Below are 12016 nucleotides of genomic sequence, written 5' to 3'. Positions count from 1 at the left end.
TTGAACTGCCACTTTTGCTGTTGATTTACTCCACTGTAGCAATGGCTCAAAAAAGTACAAAGAGTCCACCTTTTGCCATAATTTTACTCTATGTCAGAACTGGCAATTAAGAACTACTCAATTTTAATTTTTTCCTCAAAAGACAGCTTTTAACTTTTTTTTGTAACTTTTTTTTTGGTAACAAGGTAGAAAATGCTAAAAGAAGAAAATTGTTATTCCTGTTAAATGGTTGTCATACTACAGATTTGTCATGGGAAGAACAACAGAATACAGAAAGGCATCCTTAGTGTGTGCTCCTATGATAAAAGCGCAGACTGCATTTGAAAATACAGGCTTATGCTGTAGCAACGTACATTTGTATGAAGGGACATTTGCCAGGATGAAGACTTCTGAATTTCAGACATTAGAATAAGGCAAATATTTCAGGCTAAGCTCACTCTGTGGGCACCAAGAGTCATTTGCACCTTGCTTACTCCTTTCCCTCTGCAGTCAAGAAAGCCTCCTCCTTAAAAAGTTGGGTAATGTTATCAACATTCTGCAACTTACAAAAATGTCCCTATAAAAGCCAAGAAACAAGACAATGCAATACAAAGGGACAGGAACAATCAGACAAGCAAGGATGATTTGATGTGGCCTTTGTTCTGACTCTGAAAATGGACCAGGTGATCTCTGAAGTCGTTTCCATTCCTGCATTTCAGTCAATATGTGGGTAGTAGCTGTGCGTGTAGTACAAATACTTACATCGAATGTAAGCCTACAAATTCAAGAAGCTAAAAATGGAAAAAGAATTAGAATACAAAGCTATAGATTTTGTTGTTGTAACCACTATTAAAATATGATAAAATGTGAAGTATAATGACTATACCTAGCAATATGCCCAAGATGGAAAGATTAGGACAAAAAGGTAAGGAAGTTTTCCTAGAGTCTAGAAAGTAAAGATCTTTGATGTGGACTACAGAATTGACTCTGTATAGGTCCAATCGTACTGCTAAATCTGTGTTTTCCTATAGACTTTTGTTGCCTGGAAATGTTGCTCCACCACCTTTTGATCACTTAAAATTGTCTGGATTTTCTGGATGTTTCAGTTCCACGTATCTGCACGCTGCTTGCACTTGATTACCACATTCACCCACTTCTGTATGCAGTGATCAAGACTGACACTAGCAGATTTGTATAAAATGAGTTAGTGATCAAGCATATGTACTACGCTATAGAGCCTCACAGAGGGCAGAGTGACTGCATGAGTGATACAGAACCTGTTTGCATATTTTTGCTGTTTCCCAGACAGAGGTATTTAAGTCCCATTTAAGTATAAATACATTATTAATTCTGCCTTCCAAATCAAGTCATGTGTATTAAGTATACCATGCTGAGAAATATGAACATTAATTTCCCAGGCACCTAAATCTGTCATTTAGACAGGAGTAGCATCTAGACTTCCCAAATCAGTCTGGTTTTCCCTTGCATCCACAAGCTTTGCTAATACTGTCATGGGCACCAGTCCAAGCACAGAGGTGTCTGCAGCACTCCTTTAGCGCCCTCAGATTGCTTCCTCACTCTGCAATGAGAAATATAAATTTGGGACCTATTCTCAATCAGGAGGAGTAAATTGTAGCTGAGGGCTGGGTTGATCTACATTTCAGATTATTTCTTTCCTTTTGGGTCTTTCAAACTTCAGGAATTAATTATTCACAGCTGAAGACCTGCACCTACAAAAGGGGCAACCCCTTCACTCTGACTTTTACTCCTGGCAGCTCGTGCAGCTATCACTCAGCAGGCCATAAAGGATTCCCTCTTAAACACCTTTGTCCCCTCAGATCTGCATGAACAGTCTTCATGACTAACACAAGCCTGAGGCTCCACTAAATGCAATGGGACATGCAGGTTCTTAGGACCTGGCCCAAGTCTGTCCAACAAAAATAACAATGGATTTCAACTACAGCCATAAAAATGACCAACTGTTAACAGTCGTAAAATTTTTTTGCAATTATAAGTGATTAATCCTTGGAAGAGCAAGCACTCGAAACAGGAATCATTTTGCAACTTAATGTGATGTAACACACGTAGGATGGGAAGATGAAACACTAGCAAACACTGAGCAGTCAAAACATGAGATATCCCGGTAAAACAGCAACTTAAAAGCATTACTTTGTCTGTCCAAAATAGTAAATGTTCAAGAGATATGAAGCGACTTAGGAATGAAGTGAATGAGCAGCTGTGAAGAAGAATATAATTTACAGCTCACAAAATAATTTAGGTTAGTTAACCTAAGAGAAAGTCATAAGCCAAACTAGGTGGAGAAGTACAGCAGAAAAATTTATGTATTGAGACAGTAGAGACTAACATCCACTAGAGACAATACTTAATCTTGCTAACTGTATAAATTCATGAAAAACAACAAGAATAAAAAGAGTATTAGTTTCACTAGAGACAGAGCAGTTCAGATCTCTCTGCTCCATTTTTACGAGCAGTTGCAGCAGCCGTGTTCATGACAGACCATCTACTTATAGCTTGCTAAGACCAACAAGCACAGTGGAGCTGTTAGAGACGCTGTTAGGGTTGCCAATGAAAGTGAGCCTGACATAATCCCAGGAAAATGCCAGATACCACATGAATGTCACTGGGAGAGAAAGTTGTATTTAGATACAGCCTAATTTGCAATTCTTGGTTTGGTCTGACAACCTGCATATTGGAGGATTTGTATGGTAATGTTTGGAGCTGCATATGTAAAGCTGTATGCTGTAATAAATGTGCTATGGACAAATCCTATTAAAATAACAGACAAATAAATGGCATAATTCACACATTAGTACTAAATATACATTTCTAGAATGAGGGCATGATAATGTATTTTCCAAACAACCTCACAGCTTGTTATTCTGACTAACTTACAACCGGTAATTTTCCATAACAAATTTGATTGTTCATGGTCTCCCACGTTAGTTCAATTGCTTTTTACACCATTTACTATTCTATAATGTGTCAAAAGAGCAACGAAGCTGGTGAAGAGTCTAGAGCACAAGTCTGATGAGGAGCAGCTGAGGGAACTGGGCTTGTTTAACCTGGAGAGAAGGAGGCTGAGGGGAGACCTTATCACGCTCTACAACTCCCTGAAAGGAGGTTGTAGCGAGGTGGGGGTCGGTCTCTTCTCCCAAGTAACAAGCAATAGGACAAGAGGAAACATCCTCAAGTTGCACCAGGGGAGGTTTAGATGGGATATTAGGAAATATTTCTTCACCAAAAGGGTTGTCAAACATTGGAACAGGCTGCCCAGGGAAGTGGTTGAGCCAGCATCCCTGGAGGTATTGAAAAGACGTGTAGATGTGGTGCTTAGGGACATGGTTTACGTGTGGACTTGGCAGTGCCAGGTTAACAGTTGGATGATGATCTTAAAGGTCTTTTCCAACCTAAACGATTCTGTGATTCTATGATTCTATGAAAAACCTGGCAATATTTATGAATGTATATACTCCTTATTTTAATGCAAACTTATGAAGGTATGTTTGTCATAAAAGTCTAATGACTAAAATGCTACTGACTCAAAAAATCACAGTGTAGTTTACACTTACATTTCACCTGTAAGAGACTGTTTCAAAAGACCAAATAAGAGATGTTTAGAAAAGCTATTAACCCCAATAAAAATAGTTCTTCAGTGTTTTGAGACAGTAACTTCTACAAGATGAAGTGAGATGTGGAAATTCTTACACAGTTGTAATGGAGGTTTAATAAAGACCACCTATTGTTCTGCCTCTCTAGTAGCATTGAATTGCAGAGATACATATACTATGATATAACAGAAACACAGTCTAAGTATCAGTTTTACAGAGGTTTTGGGGAAGGGGTGAAAAAGACTGAGAGACCAACCTGAATAAGCATCCAGCTGAACTGGCAGAGGTAAAGGTAATGGGTAACAGATGCAAGGGCAGAGCAGCTTTCCTCTGAGAGATGTTGGCTCATGTAAGCAGAGGCCAGAAATGAAATCTGCAGGGAAAAAATGAATACATGCATATTGAAATTAAACAAAATGAATTTGATAATAATAATGAGAAAAAAAAATCTTCAATTTGGAAGTGAAATATACAGTTACCATTCCAGAGACTCAGGAGAGATACCTTGGACATTTAATATTCACCCAAAAGAAGTGACCCTTTAACACTGTCAGCCACAAAACTAGCTTTAAACTTTTTGCAGACAATTTAGTATCCATTACATCCATATCTGAAAAGACTATAGAGAGACTTAATATTTATTGTTTAATATTGTTACTCAGACTAATTGCCATGTAACATTAGACACCAGTTTTGTAACTGAGGGTGAAGATTTTCCTCCATAAAATAAAATGATACATTATGTTCTGATTTCAGTAAGGCCAGAAATTTTATCAAGTAAACAAACAAACTCAAGAGGCATTTACTGTCTTCAGACTGTCAGGCATGTAGCAATATTACACCCCATCACATAAGATAGCAATCTTAGTTATCTTAGGTGGAGAAAAGGGAGTAAGCATTTCTTCTGTTGCCTAAGAGCAGACCAGGATTTCACACTCATCAGGCAGATATAAGTTTTTTTCCACAGACGTGCCAAATGTCAAAAGACTATATATTGGCTGGATAAGTAGCCAATGCATTATCTAAGGAACAAAGGTATTCCAACTCTGACTGCAATGAACACTGCTAAACAATTTCAATATAGCATTTAAAATTAAAACACAACCCAGAAACTTTTAGACCTGTCTTCTGTGAATTTCTTTACAGAGGAAATAGTTCTACAAGCAGACTTCATTAAAGAGTTAAAGTGTTCACATAAAGAAAGGCTCAATTTACCTACTGAACACCTGCAGTAACTGATGACTTCTCCTTTCCTTTACAAGGAATACTATTATTTTGACCAACAGCCCATTGACTTCTTAGTAATAGCAATTCATGGACTGTGCAGCCTGATTTTATGTATATAAAATCAGGAGATGGGGTGGGGAAGGAAGTTAAATTATACGAAGTGATTTGGCATACACCTGGACATTGTATTTACAAGAAAAATACTTGTATGGTATTGGATAACTCTTACACAGTCTCTTTACTATAGAATATCCTTATAAATGCAGGGTCTGTATGTTGACAGATAAACAATGTTATCTCACCATGAAATGCAAGAATAAGAATGAGCAACTGGACAACAACTGGACTAACAGCAATTATGAGATGCATTTTGTTATCTAAAAGAAAAAATGCACTTTTAGTATTTTATGTGGAGTTCATCAGTCCTGCTGGGAACTGGAATCTAATCATGGCCACATAACCATTCAGTTATTAAGAGGTTAACACTCAGCTTAATATAGACTGCTATTTGCCAAATCCTGACGCTGCTAAAACAAATGCCATTGTCTGGAGTGTGTTAAACACGATTGAAATATGTGTGCAATAGCTGCCTTCCATTAGGGATAAACACAAAAAATGTTTGTGTAAACAACTCCGTAGCACCAGCTAGCTCAACCAGTACCAGCAGTACTTTTCCTAAAACTTGAGCAAATGCTCCTACTTACAACAACCAAAATACAACACACATCTGGGTGGAGAGGCTTTACCACCTTCTATTCTCTGAAGGTTTAGGTATATGTCAAGGACAGACTGTTAGGCTAGAGACAGAGACAAAGTGGGATGAAAACACAAAAGCAGAGTGATCAAGTCCTAGAAACATGTTTTTAGCACTTTCTGGCTTGAAAGCATTTTGCATCTGTAATCAAAGAAACTATCTTTTCTAGCCTTTTCCTGTGTTTCAAGAAAAATAATTTTTTATATATCAAAAAGGAGAAGTATCTTGCTATGTCAACAGTTTTCCAACCAAAACAATGTGAAGACTCCAAATATCTGCTAAAAATGCATACCTTTCATGGATACTGACTTTTGTTGAAGAAGTAAAACAGCAATACAGCTGAAGTAATCACTCAGCTAAAAATTCATTGTAATTAGTGGCATTACAGTGTTTTAGACAAAAAAAGGCTAAAAAGGTAAAAGAGGCAAAGAAACATTTCTACATTATTTTCATATAATTGTTATCTTGCATCTTGGGCAGAAGATACAAATGAGAATTGGATTATAACACAAAAAACAAATGGCAGACCATATTTTGAAGTGTTGGGAGAAGAGACTAGTTTAGCTACACTGTTCTGACAAATGCTGGCTACTTTGGCACTTACAGCTTAAAATGCAATGCACTGCAATTCAGTAGAAACACACGGAGCGCAGGCCAGTGAATAGACCTGGTGGTTAGGGAAATGTACAAAAAAAGCACCTTCCAAATAAATTAGACCTAACTGCCTCAAGTCTTCTGTACTTTGCTTAGTTCTTCAGTGTAGCGGGCAATCTTTTGTAATAATGAACCTATGAGTTTAATAAGCAAAATATGTACCATATATTGGAGTAAGTTCTTCCCTCTTGGAACATTACAAAATATATATTGGATGTGTTCCTTTTGATACCAATTGTTCAGAGCTCTTTTTACAGAGATCGTATGATTTTAAACACCCCTTTTCAAACAATCTTTGTAACCCATCATTTGGTTCTTTGCCGAGATTATAACATAATGCTTCTTCCTGGTACTTGTCAAGGTGATCAGCCTTGACCCAAAATGATGTAAGTAAGGGATAACACTTAAGTCACTCAAGTAGCCCGCTGCTACTTTTGTTAATTTGTGTGCGATAGTTCTGTGCCACATTCAAAATTACAGTGACAGTGTATCACTCACAAGGTTCCTCTTGACAAAATGAAAAAACAAAGTTTAAAAAATAAAAGACGATAAACAGATGCACTTCTGTTAAAGAGCAAAAAGATCTTTGAAGGGGTTCCCATCTGACAGTCATTTACTCAGTTAATTAATCAAAGGATATTGCAATTCCTTTGTAGCTCTAAGACAATCACCTAGCAATTACTTGAAGGAAATTAATTCAACCTAAGTCATCAACACCAAACTATAAATGAATAAAACCAGATGATTTACAAAACTGTACATTCCTGTATGAAGAATATTTTTGTACCGGTGTTTCCAAGCAATAGGCTGTCTCAGAACATCACTCCTCTGCTACTTAAGAGATGCCTCCTAGTTTTCAGCCTGCATTTATTCATGGTCAGTTTATATCTATTTTTCCTTCTGTTGGAAGCCTCTCAGGTTAAACAGGATTTCCTCCTCCTTGGGGCTTCCACTACCATGAATTCATGGAAAGCAGTAGTATTCTCCCTTAGGCTTCATTTTTCAAGGTTAAATAAGCCGACCGCTGCACAGTGCAGTACTCTGTAGAGATGCCTAAGCTGGGCTGGACAGTAAAAGCAGTTTAGCTCTGTGAATACAGCATCTGCCTGGATCAATTTATCTTGTTTCTCCAAGTAATCCTGTGTACTGCACTGTGAAATGTATACTCACACGTGTGAAAGCCTGTCCTTGTGCAACAGTCTTTGCAGCTTGCGTACCAATTTCATCATCCTTCTCTATACTGGTGTCACTTGGATTCTGTCCTTTGTGAAAACACGTACTCAGGGTTGGATGGAGAAGAGCTGCAGAGGTCTTGCAAGATTCTTACCCAATAGTTTTCTTATCTCCCTATATACTATGCAAATGTTTCTTCTGATACATGGTAATACCTCAGTGATCATCTGGTACACGCAGTTTTTCTTCTCATTTCCAGCTGACTACCTCTTGCCACACAGTTAAAGTTTTGCTGTTAGCCTACAAGTTATGACTTTTTACCTTGTTCTAGGGAAATATCCTTGTATTTCAGACTTCAGTCTTCAAAGCTATTCACATCTTTCTATACGCTACCCCACTACCACTTCGTAGTGTCAGTGCTTCTCTACTTTCTGCCATCAGCGCATTTTTCCTGGGCACGTTATTTTCTGTTCCACAAACTAGTCCTTTAGAATCGGAGAAATACCCCTCTTCATTCATCGCTCTCTCGTAGCTGTCTTTTCCCATTATTCTGTGTCTTCCCACATCCGAGTTCTTGAACTAATCCTCCTGCATTATTATTTTACTAATTATGTGACATATCATGTATTTTACTGCATTTATGTCATCAAAGAAAACTATCAGACTAGTCTGGCACGATAAGTATAAACACACAGGAGTCTTATTCTCTGCTTCATTTATTGCTATGTCTTTTGATAGAATTTTCTTCTAAAGTCTTACATACTTCCGAGGCTGAATTAATGGGCCTACAGTTGCCAAGATTTTTTATTTACTATATATTACCATTAATATATTATCTTCCAGTCACATAGTAGCACTCTGAAGTAAAGGATACCTTGCTGCAAGACCTGCAAGGTATCATGCCAGCATTTTCAAAGTTAGGAATGGGGACCTGGGCTGTTCCAACCTATGAATGCATCTATGAATCTATGAATGGGTTCTCCTTCTGCCTCAGTAGCCATAACCTTCACTCCATGCTACTAACTCTATTCACCATCTTGCCTTTATCCCAATGGTAATCTTTAACATCACTATCTTCTCTGAAAATGTGAAGATTTTAATTTTGTTTGTTTGTTAATATATTTACTTTTCCTGCCTCACTGCAAATTTTTACCAGAAATTTTACATTACTCTATTTATATAACAAAAAAATATTTGATGAAAATTCCACACAAGAAGATTACATTACTGTCAACCAAACCAAATGTACACATCATATTCATTAATGCCAATTATTGTGACCCACCAAATCTACATGGTGTATTCACTGATGCCAACTACACATGGTGTGAGGAAATCAATCAACTTTCTAATGATAAAAGAATTTATTAAAATCTAAGTTCAGAATTAGTAGAGCTAAACTTGGCCTTGTTACAGAAATTTACAGAGAAAACAATGAGTCTAAGTGAGAGCTGTATAATATTGTATAAAAGAGAAAAAGAAAAGACCAGAAGACTGAAGCAATTCCATACTGATCAGGTAAACAATATCCAACTGAGGAGTAGGTTGGCTGAAACCTAAACAAGAAGAAGTGTGTATGAAGAATAAATAAGTGGAATACAGAGTAGTAGTACTTACAGCTTGCCATGGTAAGTACTGAAATGCTACCATATGATGGACTTAAAAATGAAGATACAGCACATGACACATGGAAATGAATCTTATCCCTACTTTGAACCAAAAGGTGGAAGTATTGAACGTCTTCTTTGCCTGTCTTTTCTAGCAAGACCATCCTTCAGGAATCCGAGGCCCCAGAGACCAGGGGGTAAGGTTGGAGCAAGAAAGATGTACCCTTGGTGAAAGAGGATCAGGTCTGAGAACACTTAAACAAACTGGACCACGGTGCCTGATGCGATGCACCCACGAGTGCTGAGGGAGCTGGCAGCTGTCATTGTGAGACCACTCTTGGTAATCTTTGACCAATCATGGTGACTAGGAGAAGTGCCCAAATACTGAAGAAGAGCAAATGTCATCTGCATCTTCAAGAAGGGCAAGAAGGAGGACCGAGGCAACTACAGGTTGGTCAGCCTCACCTCCATCCATGGGAAGGTGATGGAGCAGCTAATCCTGGAAACCATTTGCAGGCACATTAAGGATGAGGAATCATCAGGAGTAGTCAGCATAGCTTCACCAAGGGGAAGTCATGCTTGACCGACTTGATAAGCTTCTATGATGAAGTGACTGGCTTGGTAGATCAGGGAAGAGCAGTGGATATTGTCTACCTGGACTTCACTAAGGCCTTTGACACTCTCTCCCATAAGATCCTCACAGACAAGCTGTTGATTTATGGGCTGGATAAGCAGACAGTGAGGTGGGTTGAAAACTGGCTGAATGGCCAGGTCCAGAGGGTAGCGATAAGTGGTGCAAAGTCTAGTTGGAGGCCCGTGACTAGTGGTGTACCACAGAGGTCAATATTGGATCCAGTCCTGCTTAACATCTTCATTAATGACCTGGATGATGAGGCAGAGTGTACCCTCAGCACATTTGCAGATGACACCGAACTGGGAGGAGCAGCTGATACACCAGAGGTCATGCTGCCATCCAGAAGGACTTAGACAGGCTGGAGAAACTGGCTGATAGGAAGCTCATGAAATTCAACAAGGGGAAGTGCAAAGTCCTGCACCTGAGAAGGAATGACCATGTGTACCAACACATGCTGGTGGCTATCCAGCTGGACAGCAGCTTGGCAGAAAAGGCCCTGGGGGTCCTGCTGGACACCAAGTTGAACATAAACCAGCAATGTGCCCTTGGCTAATGGCATCCTGGGCTGCATTAGGAGGACTGTTGCCAGCAGGTTGAGGGACATGATCCTTCCCCTCTGCTCAGCACTGGTGAGGCCACACCTGGAGTACGGTGTCCAGTTCTGGGCTTCCCAGTAAAAGAGAGACATAGACATACTGGACACAGTCCAATGAAGGGCCACCAAGATGATTAAGGGATGAAGCATCTCTCATATGAGGAAAGGCTGAGAGAGCTGGGACTGTTCAGCCTGGAGAAGAGAAGGCTCAGGGGGGATCTTATTAATGTAAATAATATAAATAACTGAAGGGAAGGTGCAAAGAGGAGAGACCCAGGCTCTGTTCAGTGGTGCCCAGTGACAGGACCAGAGGCAAGAGGCACAAACTGAAACATGGGAGGTTCCCTCTGAACATCAGGAAACACTTTTTCACTGTGAGGGTGACCGAGCACTGGCACAGGTTGCCCAGAGAGGTCGTGGAGCCTCCATACTTGGAGATACTAAAAAATGATCTAGGTACGTTCCTGGGCAACCGGCTCTGGGTAGGCCTGCTTGAGCAGAGGGTTTGGACAAGGTGGCCTGCAGAGGTCCCTTCCAAGTTCAACCATTCGGTGATTCTGTGATAAGAGTAATGAGCTTAACTGTATACATCAGACCAGAGTGGACTGAGTCAGTTTTTGGACAATTAGCATATGTCCAAAATTCACGTATTATTTATAGCATAATATACTATTTCATCACTGTACGATCAAATCCAAGATTTGGCATGGGAAAATTTACCTATGGGTAAAGTTGAGAGTGCCTTTGAAGAAATCTAAATATCCTCCTTTCTCTTAGCTTATTTTGCTGGGTACGACACGACATCATATGGTATGGAATATCCCTTTGGTCAGTTGGGGTCAGAAGTCCCAACCTCTTGCCCACCCCCAGCCTACCGGCCTTCGGGCGGTGACACGGGGGAGGTTGGAGGGACAGCCTTGATGCTGTTCAAGCACTGCTCAGCAATAGCCAAAACATCGGTGTGTTAGGAACACTGTTCTAGATAAAAATACAAAGCACAGCACTATGACAGCTGCTGTGGGGAAGGTTACCTCCATCCCAGCCCAGACCGAATACACAAGGAACTACACACATTTGCAGTGGTACCCACTATAAACTGGGCAGTGTGCATTTTCATGAACTTACCAAACAGGTAGCTTTGTTTCTCTGCATTTAACATTGCAAGAGTGATAAAGGCCAATAATTCCAAATAGACATCCAAAATATCAGCAATTCCAATTACTTCTGGATTTAAGACTGCATCTTACCTTCCACCAGCTGTTTTGAACTTGTTGGGGCAGTACTGTATCAAAATGGTTAACATCGTGGCATCCCTTCACAGAACTGCAGTGAAACTGATGAATTCAGAATACTTTGAAGAAAAAATATTCTTCTTTTTTTTACTTAAATAAGATTTTTTTCCTTGCATTTTGTGGCAAACCATATCACATAATCTATCGCTGGGTCAAAAACTGGCTGGACGGCCGGGCCCAGAGAGTTGTGGTGAATGGAGTTCAATTCAGTTGGCGGCCGGTCACGAGCGGTGTTCCCCAGGGCTCAGTTTTGGGGCCAGTTCTGTTCAATATCTTTATCAATGATCTGGATGACGGGATCGAGTGCACCCTCAGTAAGTTTGCAGACGACACCAAGTTGGGCAGCAGTGTTGATCTGCTCAAGGGTAGGAAGGCTCTGCAGAGGGACCTGGACAGGCTGGATCGATGGGCCAAGGCCAACTGGATGAGATTCAACAAGGCCAAGTGCCGGGTCCTGCACTTCGGCCACAAC

At 39.9% G+C, this 12016-nt stretch overlaps 1 protein-coding gene across 1 annotated transcript in view; it reads right to left on the bottom strand.

The window, feature by feature from the left end:
- The window catches only part of GPR98 (G protein-coupled receptor 98), a 289750-nt gene that overhangs the window by 90124 nt on the left and 187610 nt on the right, over nt 1-12016 (bottom strand). The window contains exon 83 of the mRNA XM_009330315.1: nt 3865-3981. Coding sequence (XP_009328590.1) covers nt 3865-3981 — 117 coding nt within the window. The remainder of the gene's footprint in view (nt 1-3864; nt 3982-12016) is intronic.

This window comes from Pygoscelis adeliae, unplaced genomic scaffold (assembly GCF_000699105.1).
Source record: "Pygoscelis adeliae isolate BGI_AS28 unplaced genomic scaffold, ASM69910v1 Scaffold178, whole genome shotgun sequence".
NCBI classification, from domain to species: Eukaryota; Metazoa; Chordata; class Aves; order Sphenisciformes; family Spheniscidae; genus Pygoscelis; species Pygoscelis adeliae.
Note: the sequence above shows the minus strand (reverse complement) of the source record. Positions and strands in the feature narration are given on the sequence as shown.